This window comes from Hibiscus syriacus, unplaced genomic scaffold (assembly GCF_006381635.1).
Source record: "Hibiscus syriacus cultivar Baekdansim isolate YM2019G1 unplaced genomic scaffold, ASM638163v2 tig00111023_pilon, whole genome shotgun sequence".
Classification (NCBI taxonomy): domain Eukaryota; kingdom Viridiplantae; phylum Streptophyta; class Magnoliopsida; order Malvales; family Malvaceae; genus Hibiscus; species Hibiscus syriacus.
The window spans coordinates 180,393-207,436 of record NW_024062957.1 but is presented as its reverse complement, the minus strand read 5'-3'; the positions used below and the strand labels follow the sequence as shown (position 1 = coordinate 207,436).

Below are 27,044 nucleotides of genomic sequence, written 5' to 3'. Positions count from 1 at the left end.
GCTTAGGAATTCAAAGTGGTGGGCACAAAAGTTAAAAAATTTGAAAGGCTTAGGATGGTCAGCATGAACCACTTTAGAAAGCCAAGCAATTGCCAAACAGTTGTCAGAAATTCCAGGAGCAAGGAATTCCACATGTGACTTGGGAAAAGCAGTAAACCAAATAGGATTAACTAAGATTCTATCAAGTTTTTTGCTAGATATGTTCGTGTTTTGTTGCTCCAGGTGAAAGTAGGGCCAAAATAGGGTGGTCAAGCAATTCCAAGTCAAACAAAGCATCCTGGAATTCCTTCATGTCTGGAGTAATAAAAGGGCCCAACAGAGCAGAATTTGAACTTTCTTTCGAATTAAGAATAACATTAAAATCACCTCCCAGTACCCAAGGAAAATTGCCATGCTGGCTGTTCACTTCTTGTAGATGCTGCCATAGTTGCCTTCTCAAAACACCTTCATTTCTGCCATAAATAACTGTGATAATCAGAGGATTACTAAGATAATGACCTTTAATGGTTATACACGTAAACGTTTGCATACGTATTCAGCATGTCATCCCACACTGAAATCGTATCAGGGAATTCTAAGTTTGCACGTGCTTATTACAGATAGTACGGATGAAAATAAATTATAAATAATATTCCTCGAGTATCATTTTATTAAAACAAAATGGTTCTATTACTAAAATAATAAAAAATAAACAATACGTTAGTGATTAGTGGTATAGTTCAGTCTCTTTTATGAAATTAATTATTTATGAAATTATATTATAAATACTAAGATAAAAGAATAACTTAAGAAGAAAAGAGATGGTGAATTACACCACTAATCACTAATGTATTGTTTATTTTTAATTTTTGTAATAAAATCATTTTTGTTTAAATAAAATGATACTCGAGGAATATTATTTACAATTTATTTTGTAAAATAAAAGATAATTTATAATATAAATACTATACAAATTGTATATATATAATTCTTTTTTTGACGAGAGAGCTGGCTTGTCTCCACCGTCCTTTTGGCTGTTTGGTTGAGGAAGCTGAATTGTGCGAACACGTCAGTTTTTGTTTTAATTTGTTTTGTGGTGGCTCTATGTTTTGTTTTATTATTTTATTAAATAAAGCTAAGATGTTCCTTTTCGGGACAAAAAGAAAAAAAGCTAAGCCGTCATAAATGTGCTACTGCAATGCACGTGGGTTGTTTCTCAAATACCGTGTTTTATAGCATAAAATACTCAAATCAAACAATCTCTAATCTATAAAGATTAAATCTAATAGGTTCCTTTATGGAATTCAGCACTTCCAGCTCCCCCAATCAAGCCTCCAAATACGCTCTTGTGTTTTTTTCCCTTGCCAAATACAACATATAAAAGCATTTCAAGCTAATTTTAGCAAGAGAACACAAGAAGGATTTACCCTTTAGAAAGGTTAACGCCCACTCCAGTTCATGCTCCACCGAGAGCACCGTACGATCCAGACTGCAAAGATCCAGAATACATTTCCAAATACCAATCAATAATACACACTCGAAAAATAAATGATCCCTCGACTCCCCAACATCACCACACAGTGTACATGAGCACTCCACTATTATCCCCATTCTTAGCAGCACATCCTTAGTAGAAAGCCTATTAAGGATCGCAAGCCAAGCAACCACGGCAATCTTCGGAATGTGCATAGAAAGCCTATTTATGTTCATTTATGATACTGTTTTCATTCATTCTTGAGCCAATTGAAGCCACTGATATTAGGCCTACCATGTTGAAATTTCATTGCCCATTGCCCACACTTTACCGTCTATTGCCTGTCATCATTTATTATATGCACCATTGCCTTGACAACTTGCACTATTTCCTTCAATCATGGAGTGCTATGCCATTACATGAAGTGAAGAGATACATCGTGATAGAAGTGAAAATGCTGCCACATCCTGCACTTTCTTCTTCAAGCTTCAAGGGCTTGGATTGCATAATTAAGAAACTATTAATTTGAGCCAAGCTCGAGGATTGGCCAACGATTACTGCCATTTTTGCCTTGTTCAGGTTGTTTGCTCAAAGCTCGTTTCTATGTTCTTTAGTAAGTATTAATGAACCGATAAGTGGCACCTAGGATATTGTGCTTAAGTTAAAACAAAAGCTACATGTGCTAACGTTACGTTACGAGCGTTTCATTTTCAACGTCAGTTTTTGCTAATTCCGAAGCATTCACAGAATGCACCTAGGGCCCTTTGGATTTATACCTGTTGATGCTGCTTCCACATCGCAGATTGTAAAGAGGGAGCAAATTGTCCGATGGAGGTCATGGCTTTCTGCTACATGCAGCATCAGGTAAGTCCCTTTATGCTATTTGAGTTTCTTTATTTGATCTCTGGTTATGCATATGCTTTCACTTTCATAAATTTGGCTATAATTTGGATCTACTTTCATGAAACTGAGTGTTGTTTGTTCAGGTCATTCTTAGAAATTAGATGGATTTTAGCTGTAAAACGTATTGCTTAAGCATTTATTGGGAAATCTAATTGTAGTTGATGGTATCCAGGGACGAAATGCTTTCCATGGGACTCTTTAATTGTGCTCCGATGGTATTTGTATACTAACTGAGCAACCGGATTGTATCCTTTCGAACTTACTGACAACAATGGATGGTGAACCATCAGCTGGTGGTGATATGCTGCAGAGATGCGCATGTTGCTGTCTTGGTCAGCAATAATCGATACAGCTTCGGTATGAACAACAGCCGTTCATGTCCCAACTTCCTTCTGCTCTTGGTTTAGTTGAAAACAAGAGACAGGAAAGCATTGTTATCAAGGATGATATGAGCTCACTCGAGCACAATGAAGCTGATAAGAGTGAGGATGGATCGCCCTGGCAACGCATTAAATGGACTGCAAAAAGCGTGAAGCTTTTGATTACTATTCTTTCTTACATCGGGGAGGATCCCTCCACCGATTGCACTGGTAGTCGGATGAAAATGTCTTCTCTTTTGAGGAAACAAGGAAAATGGAAGTGCGTTTCGAAGGTCATGGCTGATCGGGGGTACCATGTATCTCCTCAACAATGTGAAGACAAGTTCAATAATTTGAACAAAACATATAGGAGACTGAATGATTTACTGGGGAGAGGCACTTCTTGCAAGGTTGTTGAGAACCCTAAGTTTTTGGACATAATAGATGTGTCCGAGGAGGGGAAGGAAGATGCAAGAAAACTTTTGACTTCGAAACATTTGTTTTTCGAAGAGATGTGTTCGTATCATAATGCCAATCGAATGTATCTGCCTCATGATCAAGATTTGCTGCAGTCTTTGCTGTTTAATCTGAAGAACGAAGATGACCACAAGCTTCTTGGCTCATGTCAAACCGTCCTTGATGGTGCTGATGAAAATGCTGGAGTTCTTGTTGAAGTTGATACGGCTAAGGATAATGGGGCAATTTCAGATTCTCAACCACTGCATAATGCAACTCATCAGAATCTTACTTGCCATGAAGAAAATGAAGTAGATGGACAGCAGAATCAATTGATGGCACATCGGACGTACCGGCTAGAGAAGCGAAAGTTACAGCTGAAGTCCAAGTTGCTCAACTTAGAGAAGCAGAGCTTAAAGTGGAAGCGTCGAAGCTGGAAACAGGACCTGAAGCTGGACAAGATGAGACAGAGAAACAAGCGTCTGAAACTTGGAAACGAATGCATAACAATGCTACTTACGCGCAAAAGAACGGATCTCGAAAGGGCTTAAGCATATCGATTCAAGTTTGGGTTAGGGAATCTCTTTCTTTACATTCTTCCATATGTATAACCATCAAAGTTCTTTTTTTTTATAGCAATGGCTGCTGTTTTTAATGACAATATATAAATTACCTCTTGTATCTTGCAAATGCATGTCCATGTTAGCTTGTGAGTTTCCACTTTCCATTGCCTGGTGTTCAGTATTCTGGTTTATCTACTTTCCATACATAAAAACTCTATATTTGTCAACATTATAAATCTATAAGAATCTTATACATATCAAGCATTTTATTCCTAGATTTTCGGGTTTAAATACTTATTCGGTCCATGTTAATTTTGAAAAAAAAAAAAAAAATTCTAAAATCTTAACTATATTTCAGTTATTTCAAGACATATATAGTCATTGGATCCCTTAAATCTATCTGCGCCACTGAAAATCATAAGACCAAAACTAAGGCAAACCCCAACACTATAAAAGACCCTCAATGCTAAGCCTAATGATCATCACAAGAAGCTCCATTTCCTCTCACTTTCATTACTTGTTTTCTTCTTCTTCTTCTTCGTTTTCATCTTTCAAGACATGGGTGCTTGCGCTGGTAAGCCAAAGGTTTTGAAAGATGAAAACTCAGCTGCCTACCTAAAACCCGAACCCGCCAAGGAGGAATCTCTCCGGCTGGCCGCCGAGGAAGAAGTAGTGGAAAACAAGGATAATGAAGATGAAGAAATCAGAACACATTCCCTTCGCTATTTGCTTGACAATGTAACGTTCTTCTAGCTTATTTCCTATAGCATATTTGATTATACAAAAAGTACAGTTCTCTTTTAGTACCATTAAAGAGCAACTGCATTACATTATGACCGCATGATTCGAACTCATAATCTTTATCATATAGAGAATTCATGATCTCTTTAGCATTACTTACTTTCCCATGATCATAACATCAATTTGCAGGAAGATAGAAATGAATAAACAAAGAAAGAAGAAGCCATTATTGAAGGTGAAAAGAAAGAAGATAAAACAATGGCAGAGGCCGAGAAGAAACAAGAAGCTAAGGTTGTGGTTGAACATGTAATATAAGAGAGGTTCATAATCATAGCATTGTATGCTGTTGATTAATTTTATTTGGGAAATGAAGTCAAATTGTGTTCATTCTTTTTTAATTTAAAGGATTATTTTTAAACTATTCATTCTTAAATATTAAGAAATTTTTTAATTTTTTTATTTAAAGAAATTTAAAAGTATCAAGAACAAATTTAAAAAAAATAAAATCACGATAATTATGTCATCACCATCATCATTCTATCTTTTAACTATTTCAATAAAAAGGGTTTCTTTGTGATGTTAAGTAGAGCTGGAGTATACCAAATGATCTGTTAACTGAGTGTCGATGAAAGTTTTCCATCACCATCATCATTCAATCTTTTACAGCGAAGATATGTTATAAAAAGATGAAATTTAAGTATAATAGAAGCATTAAAAGCATAATTTGACTCAAGTAAAAGTAGGGGGCTAGAGTTGAATTGCCAAACTGTGTTCCAATGGCCCACATTGGTGTTGGCGTGGCCGCTAGGGAAGCTGTTCATGGACATGGCAAATACGTAGTTTAATGCAAGCTAATGGGTTATTTCAATAAGTTCCCACCATATAAACAAAGTGAAAAGATCATCAATTAAAGGAGAAGATAAGATAAAAGGAAAGAAGATGGAGGTGAAGAAGATGATGATAGTTGCGGTTTTCATTTTCTGTGTTATCAGTTCACAAATGGAAAGCGTCGAGCCACAGGTGGATTGCTTCGACGCTTGTTCTACTGCTTGCCCTCTAACCAACAGTAAGTACTTGGGGAAAGAAAACCCTTTTTTTCACAACTTTTGTGTTGTTTACCTTGTAAAAAAATTCAAACTTTGATTGCCTTCTTTCCTGGGTTTTGAATTGTTTTGATTGATTGATGAACAGCGAGGCTTAGGCAGCGTTGTGAAGGCAAGTGCCGGATTAGATGCGGTCCAGGTAAGGCTGTTGTTTGTAGTTTCAGTTAAATCCAGTAAAATCGAGCACATGTGATTATCAAACACCGAAAGATTCATATATAATAAACACTATTAACTCATGGTTTTATGGAATTTTTGCAGATTCCACGGCAGAGGGGAATTTGGGTTAACACCTGGAAGATCAAATCCACATATATGTATCTTCCTATATTCTCTAGTATGTTGAATAAAGCATAGCTTCTATCTTTTGTTCTATACATGTTAGCATATAAGAAATGTAAGTTCAATGGTGTTATGGATATATGCATCCGTATCTGTATTCGTATCGTATCCAAGATCTGTATAATACTTGGAATAAATGTACTGCTCTATTATTTGGAGAAAAATAAGCTGAGAAATTATACAACATAGACAGAGCTGAGATAAACTATCATATCAACTTTCCTACAAAAATTACGGCTTAGAATGAAAACCAATACTGTAAGGTCCCTTAACACAATTTCTCAAGCAAACAAAGCCTTTTAAATAATGTCTAAAAGGACTTGGTTTTTTCTTAAACAAAGACTGGCGATGTATAGAGCAGCCATCCACTGGTTTTGTTTCAATCGAAAGCCATAGTTCTGCAGAAGGATCTAGGATGGTGCTTGTTACTCAAGCACCTTTCTGGAAATGGCCATCGGAAACTAAACCCTGAGCTCGACCGCACCCACGTCCCCTTCCCCTCCCTCGTCCACGACCTGCCATAATCACAGATTACCATAAACGGGGACAGCAATCATTTCGTGGAGATGGATATATATATTTTTTATTCTCTTCCTTTTAAGTATATAAGAAACTCAAATGGATTGATTTTGGGGTATGTCGAGTGACAAACAGAGAGTACTTGGTACACCAGAACACTAAATAGAGAGAGCATTGGAAGAAAAGACTTACCGCGACCCTCGGCAGGCAGTGGTCCTGATGCATATTTCCACCACCATACTCTCTCCCATGCCCTCGGAAACTACGCCCCCTACCACGACCTCGACCTCTGCCCCCATAACCTTGCCCCCTATCATATCCTCCATTCATGTTCTCCACCATGCCACCATTGACATCGCCTGCATGAGTAACATTCTTATGCAAGTGTTGATCGATATATGGTCAAATAGATTCAATCATCAGTCGATATGGAACTATTTACTGAAAGTGGCATATGTGCTACAAAACCTAGCAATTGCTTTGTAACCAACAAACATAACAGCAACCTTGCTGTCAACTTTGTTACCTCTACTGTTCCCTAAACAATTTGTCACCAAAAACATATGATATTCAATTAACCTTACCAAAATACTGTCCTTTTATTCATATCACCAGACTAAGCACACCTGAATTGCAAAAGCAAAATGACAAAGCCAAAATTCTAAATGGATTTTTAAGTTTTAACTCACTCGACATATCCAAGTAGGATAAAAGAAGTAAAGTCTCTTTGCTCAAAGACCTTTAATAATTTATGTGACATTTCACCTTAGTATAAAACAACACATGATAATTGCCTAAACCTCCACATTAGACGTAACCATATGCTTAGCTTTGGGTGTTAAGGGAGGTCTCCAATTTCATTGATATGGGGAGTACGAATATCGATTAATGCAAGACTTGACATACAACAGGAATTTATAATCATCAACTGTACATAATTATCTCACCTCTTTCGTTGTCCTCGAACTCAGTTGATGGCTTCACTTGATCAGCTGGGATAGGAGGCTGATATCTGACATCAAAGTAACAGACCACCAAAGCAACATGCCAATACATCATTAATAAAAAACAGGATCCAGCGCACAAGACTGTTTTAACATTGTTAACTTTCAAATACAGATAAAAGAGACCACCTACCCTATTGAAGATGAATCCAGCTCTTTTTTAGACAAAGTAATAGTGACTATTGAAACATGGCGAGTGGCTTCTATGCTGCACAAGCCGAACATTAGCGGAAATCATATTAGTTCGAGCAAGAAAATTAATGCTTTTTGCACCAAAAGGGATGGGTTTCTTATGGAAGAAGGCCTTCTTCCAGTGGTTCCCATGTGTCTGTTATATCTATCGATCCGATCGATGTGTTCTGATGAAGACCAGCAATCCTCCTCTGGGAGAAAGTTTAATACAATTCAGTACAAAATGCAAGACACAAACAAATACATACGCACACACATATATATAACATTAAAACATGTTTACACAAACATTAGAATACATTATTGTTGCCAAAATGCAAGTCACGAGAGTTCATAAAACAATAGCTAACAAAAAGATTGAGAATAAGTGCAACATAAACCCCAAAAAAAAGAACCTTAATTAATTCAGCAATCATGACAGTCTTGTTGATAGCCCTGCCAGTGGCTTTAAGTATAATCTCATTGGCACCTTTCTCCTACAACAAAAAGAAAAGAAAACCAACATGAAATCAAAGCTCGCAATAGAATGTTCTATAACCATAAATCAAATCCACGTCTTAGAATACACTTAAAACACTGCCAATATCCAACAGAAAAAAAGGGGGGAAACCTGAAGCAGAGTGATGGCGTAAGAAATATAATTCCTCATTCTCCCTTGAGCTGTAATCCTGAGTTCATTCTCGTTTATGGGTGTTTCAGCTTTTGGTTTCTCCACCTTCTGGTACCGGTCCATTATTATCCTTTTGGGACCCAAAAAAAAAAGTCATTTCAAATCTCAGTTTTTTGCTTAGAAACAAAACAAAACCCAAGGTTGCAAATCATTCAGATTAAACTTCTATCAGATAAAACGAAGTCAAAACGTGAAATTGAGATATAGGGTTAGAGAACCAAAACAAAGAAGAAGAAAAAGTTACCGGGGCGAAACAGAGCGGCTTCGTGGGGCTTTGAGTTTTCACAAGAGGTGCAAAGGCTAAAGAGGTTATATTTAGAAGGATTAACACTTCAGTGAGATAAAAGGTGACCGAAGGATGTGTATATTGGGGGGGGGGAGAATTAGGGTTTTAGGCGTACAACTGTCCAATGAGAAACTGACACGTAGACTAATCCAGTTCTCTTTCTCTTTAAATGCTGCAATCTCAACGCTTGTTTGTATTAGTCAAACTAAAAACACTCTTTATAATCTTTAATTGAACCATAATTAATTCGATTAGTGCGGAATAATAAGTTAAATCCTTTAAACGAGATCAAGAGTTTAAATTTTGATGGCTTAATAATACAGACTGAGATAGAATATCGTTCATATACTAAATCTTTACAATATCTAATTCAAATCAATCAATCCACATGTATTTGTCTCGCATAAACAACACGCTCATGTATTTGTATAGTCTAAAAACGAATCAAACTAATTCAGCAATCAACATAACATTAAAATGTTTCTTTGCAACCCCATCCTACAGCAAGACCTGAATTTTCTTCTTGACAATACAAAGTCTATGTACAAGGTCGATGATCAACAGAAGTTAACTCGAGATGTTACAAATTCAAGAAATACAAGTGAAGGAAGGGATTAAGTACATCGAAATGATTATACAAAAGGTGTACCAACCTATACCGAACTTTGTCTCCGTCTTCTCCTCAAACGTCCCAAAAGAAGTCTACCATGCCGGCGGAGGCTGCTAACCAAAGCAATATTGCATCAATCATCGTCGTCGCACTAAAGTTGCCATCATCTTGATCAGATAAGACAGCAGTTGAGGTGTGCTGAACACCAACTCCATTTTCATCTGCTGCATGTGTAGGCTGCCTTGCTTGTCTACCAAGGTCATTCCCAGATGACCCGAATGCATTCAGCAGAAGGAAAATGACATTCCTATCTAAGCCTGCTTCAAAACCTCCATTCCTTTCGGCAACAGCTGCATTGAGACCATGGTGATTTCCTTCGATTACATAATCACCAAAAACCATTGCCCCTGGCATTGTCGACCTTATTATGCTTATCACATCTTCCTGCTCCTGTTCGCGTACAAGCCTCCTCCATTTCTGTTCGAGAGTAGGATCCACTTCTCGTGGCTGAGCACATGGATGATCTGATCTCATGTGTTTCCTTAGTTCCTTAAATGTCCAAATAAAGGTGCAGTCATCTTGCATGCAGCTTCTCTTTTTAGCATTCAAATATTCCCTTGCAGATTCCACTACAGTCCATCCTTTTACCTGACCCCTGCAAAGTGGACATGCTAATTCCAGTACTCCACACTTCTTGACAGGCCAACCGGAGCTAGGTGCCAAAACCGGATCACCAATGGAACTAAGCAAAGGTTCTCCTTCATTGGACGAGACTACTTTAGTGTAGAACTTCTTGTACTGATCGAGGCAGTTCGAGTAACGGAAGCTAGTCCCACACATGTAAGGACGGCAGCCATTGTAGTGGGATGAACAGAGAAGAAGAACAGCATTGTGAGGGCACTCCATACAAACAGAACATGTTGTATCTCCCCAATCTTTCATATCCAAAGATTTGGAACATTTTTTAGTGTACAAATCCTCAGAGACATCTTGATTGTGAGAGGTATACGAGTATGGAGTTGGCCGGAATTGCCGGAAAGCAATTCCACGTCTTCCTTTGCTACCTTTAGCCATTTGCAAACTACACCTCAAAATATCATTGCAAAATCAGAAAAATCTCAAAAGTAGGAAAAAAACTCCCAATTCAACATATAAACAATACCAAAATTTGGGCTTCGGAAACCGAAAACATAATGTACCATTATCCTTGATAAAATTCACATCCATCTTTGTACAAGTGAATTAGATGATATACCAGAGTCAACATGTTGTGGTGGGAACAGATAAAGTATGGTACAATTCGGATTCATGTTTGATTATCCATTTCACGAGTGAATTAGATCATCATTGAGATTAAACATCACAAAAGAACAATCCCCATCAATGGGAAACTCAAAATTCAAAAAAAGAAAAAAAGGATAATCTCGAAAAAGCATCACCTGCCTTGAGACAAGATTGTTGAAATCCAGATCGATGTAATGGGTCAGCTGGAGATACCAAGCCTCATCTGATAACAAAAACACTCACAGTCAATAGATTTAAAGAATCAAAACAACGTGCTCTTAACAATGGATTCACGTATTATACAGTAAATTAACTAATTTAATAATCAGACAACACAAAGCTGAGATTTCACCCAAATGTGAATATAGTCTTTATCCATCTTAGATCTACAATTATCGTATTTAACATTACAAAAAAAAAAGAATTTAAACGTATTCAAAGCTTAAAAAGTAAAGAAAACATAATGAAACATACCAGAGGAAATTGGGGAAATGGAGAGGGAATTTGGGGTTAGAAAATGAGGAGAAATTAGGATGTTGGGCCAAGAAATTGGGAAGAATTGGCGACCAAAAAGATAGGCGCCAAAGAACTTTGCTTTTCAGAGAGAAAGATCGGCGTGGAAATGGATCCACGATTCCGATTGGTATTTTCACTTGGCGAAGTGGACTGGTCCAGAAATGAGAATTTCACGCGACGTGAAGATGTAGTGTCGTTCACGTACCTATTCTTTCAAGGGTAAACTACCGCAATGATCTATATTGTTTCAGCTTTGTTCGTTTTTGCTATCAATTTAACAAAGTAATGTTTCAATCACTTATATTATTGATTTATTAAATTTTGATCACTTACATTATCAATTGTTATATTTTGATCATTGAATCGTTAACTCTTTTGTAGGGTTGTAAATGAATCGAGCTTGAACGAATAATGTTTTATTCATGTTTGTTTGTTTTTTAAGGTGATCATGTTCGGTTACTGTTTGTTTAATTTTTTAATATTGTGTTCATGCACGTTTGTTTATTTTTGAAGTTGTTTGTGTTTGGTTCATTTAGCGTCCACGAATATATTCGTTTAATGTTTGTGAACAAGTTCATTTATATGTATGCGGCCATGTTGTTTAACGTTCGTCAACATGTTTGTTTATACGTTTGCCAACATATTTGTTTAGTATTCTCCAACATGTTTGTTTAACGTTCGCGAAATGTTCGTTTATATGCTCAAACAGTTACGGCACTAGTCATTAAGCTCCTTAGACTTCACTTTTTAAAATCCAAAATTCATCTTGTGTTCAATTTAATCCTTACTTTCACGAATATTTAAAACATAAAAAATAAAAGGAAAATGAGAGTCGGTAAACAAGTTTATAAATGAGTTGATTAACGAGCCAAAAACGAGCTTTTAGATGAGCTTGTTCATGAACATAAATGAAATAAGGGTCAGTTTGTTTCACTGAAACGTTTTTCGAAAAATGTTTTCCGTAATGAATTACATTACATTTTTTGAAAAAAACATTTTCTAGAAAATGTTTTACGATGTTTGGAAGATGTTGTTTAAACTATTTTCCACTAGTTGGTGATTTTTAAATATATTTATTACAAATATTAAATACAATAAATAATATTATTTATCATAAAACTTAATATTATTATTTTTAAAATATTAAAATATTGGTATATTTTATTGCAATAAAAATATTATAAATTATAATAATTATTTATTAAAGTAATAGTGTTATATTATATTTTAAAAATATTAATTAGTATATTTTAAATATCTTTATTAAAACATTATTAGATTATTATATTAATATTAAATATATAAATAATATAATTTTTTATTAATAATTTAATAATATTATTTTTATGAAATTATTAAATAATCTAAATTTTATTAATAATTTATTTTATATTATTAAAATAAAAATATAATATCCTATATTATTATAATATAATTGATTATTTTATTATAATATTAAAATTATAATATTATATTATTAGAAATATTAATAAATATATCTTGAATATTTTAATAATTAATATTTTGATTAAAATGATATTAAAATATTTCATTAATATTAAATTCATAAAATAAAATTATTTTGAGTATTTATTTTTTGAAGTAAAAAATTTGGAAAATGACTTATGGAAAATCAGACCGTAAGTCATTTTCCAGAAAACACAAAGGAAATTTTGTTGACCAGGAAAATGTTTTACGTTGATCAAACAGTTTTCTTCCAACTAAACACTGTAAAATGAGGAAAACGTTTTACGTGAAACAAACAGATAGTTTAGGATTCGCATGGGTTGAGTTGGGTCAGGTTTTCAACTAATCTGACCTGGCCTAAAAAATATATATCATTCACCTGAAATTCGATCTCGATTTAGGGTTACTTCACTCAACCAAGAACTTGACCTATATTTTCAGATAAAACTCGAACTCAATTTGACCAACTCGACACAAATATATTTATAAAAAAATTCTTAATTTCATTTTGATAAAAAAATGGATCTAATTGAAAAAATAATATAGAGAATAGTATATTGTAATTATTCCTAAATATATAAGATATAATTACATTATTTCATGATTGGGTCGAATATTTTTCACCCTAAACTCGAACCTGATCCGAACTGACTTTAACTTGAATCATTTTATATATATAAAAAAAAATCACAACCCAATAGGGTCAAATTGGAAATCATCAGTTTCAAGTCTTGTTCCCGTTCCTAGTTCTTCCGGTCACGATTATGATGGTAAAATGATTGTGGTTATACTTTCATAAATACTTTTACGTGAGCAGTACAGATGTTGTACCTCCGGTGATATTTTTCCAAAACAATAACCTCTTCGTCTATTATAATTTTCGAAGAAATTTTTTAGAAGTTTCTGGGTTTATATATCAGTCGTCTAACTACTAATACTTGAAAAATAATTGACAAAACTTAGGAAATCTACCAACATATTGACAGACGATCATATTTATGTATTTTTGTCAGTCTATTACAAAAAATCATGATAACTCTAAATCTAATATCAATATCAGGGGTTAATATATAAACTCCGTACAAAATTAAAAGGGAAATCGAGCCCTTGAATTATTTATCTTCTTCTTCACTCTTCTATAATATAACTTCCCTAAAAATAAATGATTATAACTCCATGTTTAAATTAAAAGAAGTAAATCACCTATAACCGTATCAACAACGGCGACTGCAGTGAATATAGCAAGAACCATGTACAGCATTCTTCCTCAATAGTGTAAGCTTGCGGGAGGGGTGTTCTTCAACTTCTGGGTGTTGATGGGAAGTAGGGGAAAGTTGTGACCATTTGGCATCAACCTTGCAAGGAGGTTGATGTCACATTTGCCACCAAATTTAAAACTTAGAGATCAACATGATGAGCCCCAAATGGAACAATTCATGCGGTGATGACTGGCCGTAAGATGATCCCCCAACAACTACCCGCGTCTGATGCCGGGCCAAATGGTGTTCATCCCCCATTTCCTCCTTGAACCTTTCATACACTGCACTACATCTGGCTAGAGGACTGCGATTTGTTTATGGATTCCAATATACTGATGGATGGTTTAAGGGGTGTTAAGGTGCGATCATACTTCAATAAATTTTATTTATTTTATAATTTAGGCATTTTATTTTTATTAATAATTATATTCTTGAAATTTTATAATTCCACACCCTTATATCTCTAATATAAGTTTCTAAGTTCGCACCCTTAATAGAAAATAATATGTTTGTCCCTGAATATATTAAGCGATATATAAAAAATTGTAAAATAATATTATTATTTATTATGTCGATGATCTTCCCTGTTTTGGACCCTCGAATTAGATTGAAATATACGATTGTGTTAGTGGATAGTTTTCTCACATCATTCGACTCTAATATGTGGTTTGTCAATGGTCTTTTCATGGTTTTTATCTCCTTTTGTGATTCATTTACCGATGCAGTTAAATATATTTGTATCTATCTTTGTTCGAGTATTTCTGTTGGGTTTCTAATATTTTCATATGGTCCTTATATGATCTCAAGTGACTAGTTTCTTGTGTAAATAGTTATAAGACAAATTTTCTAATTATGTATTTTAGTTTACTGTTATGATCGTAAACAATCATTGTAATTTTAATATTTTTTCCAATAAAACTAGCAGATTCTATTCAAGGAAAAAAGTATGATATAAATTTTGATTTTTAATATTATTGTAACACCCTTAAACTGATGTGGGTGACCTGATCCGATCCAAGGTGTCACATTAAGGCCATCGGAGCGATCCACAGTAAAAATCCAGGAAAAAATAATTTTTTTTGTTAAAACATGTAAAATCATAAAACAATTTATAAACAAAATGCAACTTCAGAAAACCATTCATATATTACAAACATAATTAAAATCATACAAGTTTCAGACTCAGTATATAAAAAAATCAAATGTGACCTACATGCCCCTAATTACACATTGTATCGTACTCTGCAATCAAAGCCAAAGGAAATCCTAAAACTGAAGTTGATAATTGCACTAGATCGATTCTTTTAACCTGCAATGGTGAGTAAAGAGTAAGCTTTGGGAAGCTCAGTAATACATAACTATCAGATGACTGCAATAGGTCATCGGGTATAAGGTAAAGCATAAATTCCTTAGCGGGATAGTCATCATTAGATTTTAGTGGTGAATTCAGATTCCATTAGCAAAGTCTTCAGTTACAAACAAGAATTTACGGTCTGAATGAAGTATTCAGAGAGACGGATTCAGAATATTTGATTGGGGAGTCTAGTGTGTTCCAATAAAACATATAAATGTGTACAGATCATTTAAAAACAATAGTTGTTTAAAACATAATTTAAAACCACAGTAATACCCTCCAACCGAACACCGATATGAAGTTCCCCATAACTTCATCCATAAGGACTTACCATATGCTCATTGGGTGTAGGTGCCAACCTAAGGGAGCACCTTGGGTCCATAAGGTCTTACCCTAGTCAAAACGTAAGTGCCCACCTGAGAGGTGTGCCCTCAGGCCCATAAGGACTTACCCAATGCACACAATAGATGAGCCACCCTAAAGGAGTACCTTAGGGTCCATAAGGTCTTACCACTAGGCCCATTGGGCCTAGGAGCCCACCCAAGGGTCACTTTATGTCCATAAGGAATTACCAGCTTGATCGGTGCTGAACCTACGTACTCCAAAATCCTACCTAGATAGTATCTCAATAATCGATTCATACAGTAAACAGTAGATTTAATGATCTATAAATCAGGAACAATTATATTTTCCATTGAAAACAACTAACCAGAGAACACATTTCATGTAGTCATAGTTCATAAATAATAAATCAATACATCAGTTATTCGGAAAGTGATTTATCAAGATCATATAGTATTCATATATTTTTTGGAGGCACTGAGTAATCAAGAAGGTATTCAGAATCTTTTACATCAGAGTTACTTGAGATTTCATATATGACATGAGTGATTCCATTATTCAGGCAATCAGAGGCATTTTAGACATTTTGGTTTCTTGAAGAATTCTTAGTAATTTAACCCAATGAGAGTAAAACAACAATTTAATAGTATGTAGGATTTATACCAAATTATTAGGATTTCAGTTAAATTAAACTAACCAATCCCAACACCACGATACTTGCCAATCATTCAGACTGAGGTACTTCACCATTATTCACTTCTTATTATATATTGCTCTAGTTGAACCGATCACCTTCAAAATCATCATTGAATGGGTCTTAGGGAGACGAACAAGTAGTCCAATGGTATTTATTTCATTTCTTTATTGCAACGGTATCAAGAAATTTTGGTGTGCTTGATTCGTGGTTCCTAACCCTTATTTATGGTATAACATATAAGTTCATCAGTGTTTCTAGACTTATCCAAGTCATCCACTTAATTCTAGGTCATTGAGGGTACTTAGGTCATTTAGTATTCAAGTTTATCTCGATTCTTTTGGAGTTTTCAAAGTAATTCAATCGTTTCAACAATTCAGATACGTACAATACTTCTATTCAGTTCAACTTTGTTATATAATATAGTCATTTCGAATAATTCAGACGTGTAATGTACTTTCGTTAATTTAGCCTCCAGGTGTTCGCTCAGGAATTAGAAATTCTAGGTCATTTTCCCATTTTGAAGATATTTCATTCATTTCATTTTGACATATACATTACTTCTGGAAAATTAGTCTTTATGAGTTTATTCAAGAATCAAAATTCTAAGTCTTTTACCATCTCAAAGGTTATGATCAATTAATAGGGTTATTTTCACTTTCAGGGACAATCCTTGTCTTTTACATCATTTGAGTATTTTTGTAGTTTCTTATCCAAGTATTTCCAACATTTAACCTTTAACGAGATTAATTAGAATTTACGAGTCCTGAGATTAATTGATTTTCTGATTAAATCACTGAACTTAAATTTATCTCTTAATGATCTTCTAGTTCTTTACACGAGTTAATTGAGTCTTATTGGGTTTACTATATTTATACCATATTCAATTCAAGTCCATCAATAATTAACTCTATGTAATTCACCAATAACTTCAATCATGCATTAACAAATTACCAACATATGCCATAAAATAAGCATAGGGTAATAAGGTATTGCCTCGATTTTTAAGCCACATCGGTTAACCAATTAAACTCTATTTGACCGCCGTCGAACTTTAATTCCACGTCTCATAATGTCTTGAATACATGGTTAAACCAATTACATTATAAAATGAACTTAAATGTGAAAATTTGTATTGAATCAATAGATAAAATACCAAAAAAATAACTTACTGAGTTTGAATTTGGCAAAACGGACTTTGGATTCGGACTCATGGCATCGAAAAACATAAAATATGACTTTCAAAATTTTTAATTTTTTGGTCAATGTCAACAGTCAAACAGGTCAAAGTCAAAATCAACGGGTAGGTCAATGAACAACGGGTAGGTTAACCGTCAACGGGCAGGTTAACAGTTAGGTTAAAGTCAATGGTTCAGGTGAAGGCCAACAAGTCAGACCAGTTCAGGTTGATACATGCTGATTCGGGTTAACTCAGACCGGTTTGGGTTGACTAGAATCGGTTCTAGGATGTTCTAAGGCCAGGGAGGATCCCCACGAGCATGCAGTGGCATATGGCGATGGTGACGGGGTCAAGAACAGTGGCTGAGTACTCCAACAACTTTAATCAATCATCATTTGCAATATCAACAACTCAAAAATTAGCTAAAACCGCAACAAATAACCGAAAAAAATATTTAAAAGATTACCCATAATGACGATGAGGGAAACGGGGATAATACTGTGACCTGCTGGTTGGGTTTTGAGTGCACGGGAACAATGTGGCTAGTTGAGGTGGCAGTGCGGTGAACCGTTGTTTAGGTTGGCTGAAATTCATAATAAACCAAGGCGACGAGGGGTTTTCGGCAAAGCTTTCGATCGTATCTCTCCGACGAACGACGACAGATGGAGGAGATTAACTGGCAGAGGCTGGTTAGCGGTGGCCTGGCATGCCTGATGGGGATGACGGTGACCTTCACCGCCGGTCGGAGCAGGGAGCGACGATGAGGGAAGTCGAACGATCTCTCTCTCTTTCACTCTTCTTACTCCCTAAACACAAAAATCAATTCAACCCCTCTTTGCAACTCTTTCGATTGTCAATTCGAACTTCCATGAATTTTAACATATTGGTTTGGGGTTTAGGATTTCACAGGAATTTGGTTATGGGTATTTTTAAACCTGAACCAAATATATATATATATATTATTAAAATTAAACTCGAACAGTGCCCTAGCTTAATAGCTAAGGCGTGAGCATCCATCTCCCTAGGGGATAATGGTTCGAAACCCCTCAGCCACCAACTCCATATACCAAAAAAAGGAAAAAAATTAGGGTTAAGTCTCTAGCTTCCTAAACTTATGAGATTGACCCATAATCTTTCAAAATTGCCCTTTTAATCCCTTAATTAAATTAAATAAATTTTTTCCTTAAAATTCATGGTGTGACAATTATTATTTTCAAATAAATATTATCTCGTTAAATATTCTTTACTTTTTTTAATTTTGTGCAGATATTTATAGGATTTTCTGTAGATGTTTTACCCTATTTTTGTCACATTCCCCCTCATTTTGTAGTTATATATAAAAAAATATCTCTCTATTTTATTCACTGATTTACGTTCTCTCTTCCAGTCTTCTCTGTTAGCTATCTCAATTTCCTAAGCAAAACATTTTTTACTGTGTTTACTTCGACAAAACATTTTGCATTTTCCTTTTTTTACAAGAAAATAGCAACACTATTAAGGAATTAACTTCTTTAATTCAAGTATACAGAATTTAGAAAATTGTATTAATATGAGGGTAACGTTTAATTTTAAGATTTATCAATTCGAACTAAATTTTTTCTAAAATAATGATTATACAGCATAATAAATTTACTCTATCCTTTTTTATTAGTTTATTTATTTATATTGTTCTTTCCATATATATATTGCATATTATTTTATAGAAAAACATATCATATTATTTTCATATTTATCCAAAATATCATTTATGCATTTCCCCCCATTAAACCATGGTAATCATACAAGTGTGGAAGTTGACTAGTAGGAATGTCGATGGTAGTTTACCGGTATTGCAAAGTTATCATTTTTTATATTTCAATGGAAATTCGAGAGCAATTAAGGTTCACACAATATTTACTTTTGGATATATATCGAGTTCAAGTGATAAAAAAATATATTTAATTTTTGTTGTTGTAATTTTCATATTTACAATGATTTTTTTTCTTTCATCTATAGAGATAGATAGGATCAAAACACGTTAATTTCATTTCATTTCATAGTAATTTTGCTATAAAATTTCTGAGTCAAATTAAACGAAATTCGAATTACAATCTTTTATCTCATTAATAACTTGTATTCATGATGGTAAATTTAAATAATCTCGTGTTATATTTATATTTTTAATCGTATCGTAATCATATTTAAATATTTTAATATTGTGATGGGTTGAATGTTGAGGGGTAGCTCAAGTGATTAAAAAAGTCACATTGTAAGTGACTAGTGCTATTTCTCCCAACTTTGAAGAAAAAATGGCGCTCCATTTTTTTCAACATTGATTCAAACAAATTTAATTTAAAAATTCTGACAATATGACTTATTTGTTCGGTGCTTCATGCAGAAAATCATGCTTAGAACTTGGACTGCGTCCCAAAGTCATCTACATTTGATGTCGGGACCTTGTTGGCTGGTTAGCTCACCCTCCACAAATTTATAATACTTTATTATTAAATCTGAATTCGGATCAATTTAAATCTAAATTTGGCTCGATTAATTTATGGATCATCTAACCTCATTCATCAATTGAATCGAGAATAGGGATGACATAGGGATGGAGTAAATTTTTGATCGACTCAAATTCGATCATAATTCAATCTGATACAAGTTTATTAGTATTTTTATCCACTTTGAATCTAATGAAAGATTTAGTTATACGTATTTTTATAAATATCACGAGATGAGGTCGGACAAATTTATTTTAAACTCGAATTTGATCTAAATCAATTAAGAAAATATTAAGACTTAATTAGGATCTTAAATTTTAAATAAAATAAATAAACTTATTAAATCGAGTTAGATCAAAATTTGATGCATATTTGTTATCATCTCTTAAGGAAGACCTACCGACCTAACTCCATTGAAATGTTTATATTTATTACGCATCCAAATCCATTATTAGGGCACTGACAAGATCACAGCTCGCCATTGATTTGGGGTTTGAAATGTTCAAAGAATCAGGAGGAATGCCAATTGGGTCCTTAAATTTCCAGGTCTCCCACCATTATAAAAGGCAGCTCTCTCCATAGCTAAAATCCCCACACCGAGTCCTCTTTTACACTCTGCTTTCGTAAGTTTTTGTTTTTCGGAGAAATGGTTCAGGGAAGAGGCAGTGCAATTGCAGCGGCGGCGCTGCTCTGTTTGTTGTGTGTCCACCTTGAGTTGGCTCAAGCAGCCACTTACACCGTCGGTGGAACCGGTGGTTGGACCTTTAACTCCGTCAGCTGGACCAAAGGCAAGCGCTTCAAGGCTGGTGACACACTTGGTATGCATGTTATTCGTTACTAATACTGTATTGTAGTTCGGATTTTAAAATTTTTTAACGAGAGTTTTTTTCAGTCTAATTATCAATTTTAACGATAAATACCAACATAAATATGATGTGAAATATAATTAAATTTAAATTTAAATTTAAATATATATGTGCCCACAATGAGGATTTGTTGGAGGGCGTTTGCCACGATTAACTCTTTATATAATATTTGAGTTCAATGTTAACGTGTGATCATTTTTCCTGACTGCAGTATTCGATTACAACCCATCACTCCACAATGTGGTAGCCGTAAACAAGGCCGGATATAATTCGTGCACGACACCGAAAGGAGCGAAAGTTTACCGGTCCGGCAAGGATCGGATCAAGCTCACAAAAGGCCAAAACTATTTCATCTGCAATGTCGTCGGACACTGCCAATCCGGAATGAAAATTGCAGTCACGGCTGCCTGATCTGAGGTAGCTAAGCCTTATCAACATTACGTATTAGTGTGGTTTATAGGCTATGATATGGTAGTTTCGGGGTAATGCTTTTTTTGCAATCGTTTTTCTTGTACTCTTTGTAATACAATAAACTATTTTACGTAAAACCGAACCGATAGTCGAACCAGCATGTGTCCAATACACATTTATATCGAACCGATCGCATCAAAATTTCATACGGCATGTATGCATACAAATGTCTTGGTCGTTAAACTTTATAGCAGCTAGAGAGGGACTCGATACAATGGATCGACCATCTTCAAAATGAACAAGTTCCCTCTGTCACCTCTTGATATTCTGCAGAAACGAAGAACACTATGAATCTTGCTTAATTGAAACACGGAAATTATGAACGAATGTAGAGTCACGGTGTACTAACCGTAACTCTTCATCCAAGTATGTGATCTCCAACTGACCCCGGCCACTTCCGGGTGACTTAATTGGTATCTGCAAATCAGCAGAAATCGACAACGAAGATAACAGGTATGAGCTAGACATGAAGATGAGTGTCGAATATGGATATAACTCGATGGATATGAGATAAAATCCAGATTTACACACCATAGAAATTAGAAAATGTTGAAGAAATAGCAAATATAATCCATACCAGACCAGCAATTCTGAAATAGTCGAATTTAACAGCTACCCTTCTTGGATTTATAGGAACTAAATTAGCAGTGGCCTGCAAAAGAATTCAACCTATTAATTGACTAATACGAATCAAATATTACGGAATTCTACTATGAACAATCCTTACAACACATTTTGCTCCATTCACAAAATTGATATTTGAACCTTTGATCTTATTTAAGAGATTCATAATCTCGTCTAGCTAGACTAACCAGAATAAAACTTGATACTTCAGCATCAAATAACATTTTGATTCAGAAATGAGGTTTCAAACCATTGGGCAACAGGAATTACCTGATTAAAGAATGGCCAAGTTTCCATATTTTGAGCCCTGAGAGTATCCAGATTGAGTGCCTGGTAGATCTTTCCATTGGGTCTCAAGAACTTTGGCCTCTGTTGTACAAGAACACGCAGATTTGGATTATTAAGAATGGATTTTTTGTTTCAAATTTATTTTGAAGAGAAGTGGCCGATTGAGGATGAAGATAAGACCTTTGTTTGCAGAACTGACTGGGATGTTGTGTACAAAAGCTCCCATTTTCCATTCAACAAGTTGGATTTGAGAGGCTCCTTTATCTTATTCACCGCCTCGAGTTTGAGTGCTATCTGATTCACAACAGAAACCCCATTGAGGAACAAGCAAGAACAGCTAAAGAAGATAACTTAATTTTCATGAAGAAAAGAACAAAGAGTCAGCTATAATTAACCTGACCCACACGCTCTTGATCCTCAGCGGTAGCCTCAGCGCCACGATCGAGAGGTGCTATGGCATCAAAAAGCTCATCTTTGAGGCTCTTGACATCTTTCTCTTGTGTGAAAACCCCAGAAAAGAATGAAACTTTAGTCCTCCGTTTGAGGAACATGGCATTTTGTACTGAAAAAGGGTTGATATTTGCATTGTGATTTTTTGATGAAAGAAGGGGTTTTGATGATGAGGTGAAGAAGAAAGGCGAACAGGTGGTTGGTTCTTTTGGAGATTGAAGATGAGGTTTTAGCAGAGTGGTTATGGCGGTACTTAAAGCAGGGGAAGAAGATGAAGTAAGAGCCATTCCTGAAAACGAAAGCTTTTCTGGTAAAGTACAGTCTAAGTTTGTTCGGTTAGTGGATAATGTTGAAATCAGGTGGCTCTCATTCTTGTTAAGTTTAAATATGAATATATTTAGAGTTTCTGAATTTAGTAAATTGAGTTACGAGACTGATATTTTCGTTACAAATTTTTAGAATTTATAATAATTAAAATTTATATTAATTTATTAATAAATCAAATATCGATAATTATAATTAAGATACGAATGAATTGAACCTATTGAACTGCGTCAATGGAAAAAAGAAACTATTTCTCCTTGAAAAGTATCTGAATGTCTGTGTTATTAATAAATTAAAAAAAATTAATTTCATTCATGTCCTTTCTCCGTTTTGGCAATTTGCTTTAGTATTGAAGGCAAACTTCAAAAAATGGTCACTATACGCATGTATGTATGTATGTATGATGACTTGTAAAAATCTATAACTGTTTTCATCATTCCTCGAGTATTATAGAAAACAATAGTTTTTACATTTCCAACATGACATTATAATGGTTCTTGTATGTTGATGACTGCTTAGTCACACCATCTCTTGGAGTCATTATTCCCTTTGGGAAAGAAACAACTCGTGTATTTTGTCACAAAATCATAAGAACTCGAAGTAAGATGTCCGACCTGTGAAATTTCCGGCTTTGCTCCCCCGGTAGTTCATCTTCTATCTTGTTTACATGTACATTGTTTTCCGGAAAACCTTCGGACTTTTTTGCAGGGGCTTCTAACATGCTTCCCTTGTCAAAAAATTTGATGTCTTGGAACATTGGATGGTATGTAACACAAATGAATTGATTTTGATCATAAACGGAGATGAAAGGTCAAGAATCCTAGAATGCCGATAACCAGAGTTCCTAGGGCAGAATGCATGTATTTACTTGGCAATTAGAGTAAGCAGAATCGTGTATTCACCTAGCATATATTCTTACATGATGGAGATTGCGCAAGCGGAGACTGAGCAAGTGGTGCCGAAATCGGGTCTTTTGTACTGTCCGTACCTTGGCCTGGCTAGAGCCGTAAGACACTTAAGGGAAAGGTGGTTGATCTGGAGACAACGTTGATTGAGGACTCATGAGAGGTGGGCAGTTAGAAGTTCGGCTGCAATGAGATCTTGGAGAAGATCTTGGCGGAATCGCAGGATGAGAGTATGGACAGGGGGGTGGGGTGTGTTTTGCTAAACTAGAAGGTTCAGGAGAAATCGAAGGCGGAAAAATAGGGTAGGAACCACTTCTTGGACCTGGTGACAGAATAGGACCATGACCAGAAGAAGCAGCAGTAAGATGGGGTTTCTTGGGTGCAGGTGCTGGAGAGTGAGTCGGTGAGAAAGTAGGATGCTGGGACATTGATGGCCCTGGAGATGGAGCCGGTGAAGGAGTGGGAGGGGTAGGATGAAGTGTACCCTTCAGATAAGATGATAAGCTAATGCTTTTAACTTTACCAAAGACTGAATTATTAAGACCGAGATTCTTCGCTGGAGAGCCTGTGATGGTTTGAGCCAACTGCTTTAATCTCCGAGGCAAAAGGCTAATGAAACCATCTGACATCACTGAAGCCTGAACTATTATCGGAGAGGACATTGTGGAGCCATTTCTGTTTTTAATTGCATAAACAAATTCTGCAACGGACAAATAAAAAAGATTATAAAAATGTATTATATCTGAAGGCTACCATAGATCAACCGGAACACCAACCATTAGTGACAGTGTATGAGTGAACATTGCTTGAAACTATTGTCATACCTCATAAGACCTCAGATGTAATCCATATTTTAGCTGATCCATTAGCTCGATGAATTTTTCATCTATTTCAGATATCGAATTATATAGAGTAAAATTGAATAAAATCTGGGTTTTTTGCCAGATAGAAGCAGCTGATAAAGGGGTTACAGTGATCCCCCCAGGAAACTTCAAAATCTCGAAATCAGAAGGCTGCCCAAATATGGAGGTTGTCAAAGTTAGATTGGAGTGTCGGAGGAACAGCTCGATTAAAGACGATCTCAGCACACTTAGGGACACGACATTTATTGGTCTGTGTACGAGATCCGAAAAAACACCAAACACCACATAAGTAGAGTTAGATGCACCGAACTGGTGCATGGATAAGATAACCACCTGTTGAAAATGAGTAGAGCTTTTATATCATCTTTTCACATAAAATGGTAGTAAATACATGCAATATGATGGCAGAAGTTGGGCGTAAGAACCTTAGTATGTGGAACACCTATTTCTTCATAGATATCATACTCTAACTTTTCAACATGCTGGACAAGCTCGGACACCGGTTTCTTGAGCGTAAAGTATACATGAACCGGGGCTGCAAAGAAGAAATGATAATATAAACAACAAACGAGGAAACTTACCCATGGAACTACATCAATGAACTTAAAAGGGCATTCATTGTGATGGAAATACAACCAAAGAAAGGTCTTATTTCAATATGCATTTAGATCAAACTCAGAAAGATCAAATCTAATCAAGGAACTGAATCGACTTATCTTTGTTCGGTAGCACATTTTAAAAAAAAAGCAACATCAATCGTCAAGGAAGATTATCGAGTTCCATAGGAACTAAATCGATTTATCTTAGGTGAATTAAATGATTGCCCATTTTGCTATAACATTTGCAGAAAACCAACAAAACAACAACAAGGCAAGATAACTACCATTTTACAACACCAAAATTCCAGATTTAAAACATGAATTTTGAATCAATGGAAATCAATCACATGGTGAATGATCAATCTGGGAAATAACCATTGACCCTCAACACTTGAGGATCCAAAGGAGACAACAAAAATGAAGTGAGAATCACAATACACATTTTCTGGAAACATCATGAAACCCTAATCAAGCAAACAAATTGTGACAAATTTACAAAAATGTAGCTCCAATGGTAACAACAAGAACAAAGAAAATTTACCACTGAGCTTAATAGCTCGGTTAGCATCAAACCCAGATTTTACAGGGCGAGAAGGGAGGATCCAGAAGATCCCAGGCAAAAACACCGACAAACCGAGAAACAAGAAGAAAACACATCTGAAACTGAACTCGTTTGAAAAGTTCGACAAAACAATCCAAAATCTCCCACACAAGAATCCAGGATGCCCCTGACTGTTCCCTGATTCAATACTCTGCTCTCTCTGTTGCAGATTTTGGTCCTCATTCTTCCCCATTGAAAGAGCATCTGCAACAAAAACAAAACAAGATTTTCTCCTTTTTCTCTCTATATCTACCTTGGGTCCTTTTTTCTTCTTCTCCTCCTATCTTTCACTCTCAAGAAAACTCACTTTACTTTACCACCACCACCAAGAACAACAACAGCAGAGAAATGGGTGTGGATTGTGACAGAAGTGTCAATGGTAGGCATATGCCTTTCACCTCTCTATTAATTACCAAAATTTGGTTTTTGACAACAACATTTCTCTTTCCTCTTCTTTTTTTCATAAAACATGTACATTTTGAAATTAAATTCTGAACAGTTCTAAGCTTTTTAGCTCAAAAGTAGCTAAATGGGGTTTATCTAATTTTTCTAGTGAAATTTGACTGAGCTTTTCATTATGTCAATTTTTTAAAGACAATTTTAAATAACTTTATGGGCTGCCGAACGTTGTTGTTTTTTTTTTTTTGAAAATAATAAAGCATTTTTGTAAACCGAACGTTGAGATGAAGCAAATGGGTAAAGGTGGAATACGTATGTAAATGAACTAAACGTTCAGTCATCATGAATCGTGCGGCGGGAAGTTTATTTATGTTCGTTTATTTATTAAATGATCGAACATGAATAAGATTTTGCGTTCGTTTAATTAAATGAACGAACACGAACAAATGACTCGTTCATTCATTTACGTTCGTGAGCGTTCGATTATATGTTCATTTATGTTCGTTCATTTATGTTCGAACAAAGGGTAAGTTGAATATGTTCGAAGATTATTAAAGTTGTTTGAATTTCAAGAAGATTGTTTTGTTGAACAAATTAACTTTAAGACTTTATTATGTTCATATAGCTTATTTATGATTTATGTATGTTATTGTCGTATTCGAACAAATTAACTCTAAACTTGCAGGTTATATTAATGAATTTTAAGTTGTTATTATTGTTATTTATTTTTTTTAAATTCATTTGTTGTGTTCGAATAAGTTTTTTTTTGTTTGTGTTGTTCGTTTATTGTGTTCGTTTATGTTCATTTATTATGTTCGTTCGTTTGTGTTCGTTCACATTCGTTTCATTTAAATGAACGGACATGAATGAACATGAA

General features: G+C 35.0%; 5 protein-coding genes, 1 long non-coding RNA gene and 2 pseudogenes across 7 annotated transcripts; 4 read left to right on the top strand and 4 right to left on the bottom strand.

Moving 5' to 3' along the window:
* The window catches only part of LOC120150702, a 28,197-nt pseudogene extending 25,599 nt beyond the window's left edge, over positions 1 to 2,598 (top strand).
* A 134-nt stretch (positions 2,599 to 2,732) lies between these two features.
* LOC120150699 lies at positions 2,733 to 3,722 on the top strand. The gene has a single exon (XM_039163319.1). The coding sequence runs from the start codon at positions 2,733 to 2,735 to the stop codon at positions 3,720 to 3,722; it is 990 nt and encodes a 329-aa protein (XP_039019250.1).
* Positions 3,723 to 6,253: 2,531 nt separating this feature from the next.
* On the bottom strand, positions 6,254 to 8,651 carry LOC120150706 (ribonuclease P protein subunit p25-like protein). Its single transcript, XM_039163328.1, has 8 exons — positions 8,550 to 8,651; positions 8,246 to 8,375; positions 8,031 to 8,111; positions 7,738 to 7,826; positions 7,577 to 7,651; positions 7,387 to 7,451; positions 6,632 to 6,798; positions 6,254 to 6,435 (listed from the first exon to the last, which is right to left on the bottom strand). The coding sequence occupies exons 2-8, from the start codon at positions 8,366 to 8,368 to the stop codon at positions 6,382 to 6,384; spliced, it is 654 nt and encodes a 217-aa protein (XP_039019259.1). The 5' UTR covers positions 8,369 to 8,375; positions 8,550 to 8,651; the 3' UTR covers positions 6,254 to 6,381.
* On the top strand, positions 8,374 to 22,669 carry LOC120150708. The gene is made up of 3 exons (XR_005518548.1): positions 8,374 to 8,652; positions 12,768 to 12,770; positions 22,657 to 22,669. It is a non-coding gene; the product is annotated as an uncharacterized LOC120150708 (long non-coding RNA).
* On the bottom strand, positions 9,038 to 11,110 carry LOC120150704. Of its 2 annotated transcripts, XM_039163324.1 has the most exons (3): positions 10,960 to 11,110; positions 10,641 to 10,708; positions 9,038 to 10,282 (listed from the first exon to the last, which is right to left on the bottom strand). In XM_039163324.1, exon 3 carries the CDS (start codon positions 10,273 to 10,275, stop codon positions 9,274 to 9,276), a length of 1,002 nt encoding a protein of 333 aa, XP_039019255.1. In that variant the 5' UTR covers positions 10,276 to 10,282; positions 10,641 to 10,708; positions 10,960 to 11,110; the 3' UTR covers positions 9,038 to 9,273. The 2 variants fall into 2 exon arrangements, with proteins under 2 accessions (XP_039019255.1, XP_039019256.1); XM_039163325.1 differs by lacking the exon at positions 10,641 to 10,708.
* Positions 20,409 to 21,208, top strand: LOC120150707 (basic blue protein-like). The gene is made up of 2 exons (XM_039163329.1): positions 20,409 to 20,595; positions 20,855 to 21,208. The coding sequence occupies exons 1-2, from the start codon at positions 20,424 to 20,426 to the stop codon at positions 21,052 to 21,054; spliced, it is 372 nt and encodes a 123-aa protein (XP_039019260.1). The 5' UTR covers positions 20,409 to 20,423; the 3' UTR covers positions 21,055 to 21,208.
* Positions 21,094 to 22,790, bottom strand: LOC120150705 (probable plastid-lipid-associated protein 4, chloroplastic). The gene is made up of 7 exons (XM_039163326.1): positions 22,734 to 22,790; positions 22,422 to 22,658; positions 22,207 to 22,320; positions 22,009 to 22,107; positions 21,692 to 21,766; positions 21,464 to 21,531; positions 21,094 to 21,381 (listed from the first exon to the last, which is right to left on the bottom strand). The coding sequence occupies exons 1-7, from the start codon at positions 22,761 to 22,763 to the stop codon at positions 21,309 to 21,311; spliced, it is 696 nt and encodes a 231-aa protein (XP_039019257.1). The 5' UTR covers positions 22,764 to 22,790; the 3' UTR covers positions 21,094 to 21,308.
* Positions 22,791 to 23,234: 444 nt separating this feature from the next.
* Positions 23,235 to 26,117, bottom strand: LOC120150703 (annotated as a pseudogene).
* Positions 26,118 to 27,044: the final 927 nt, after the last annotated feature.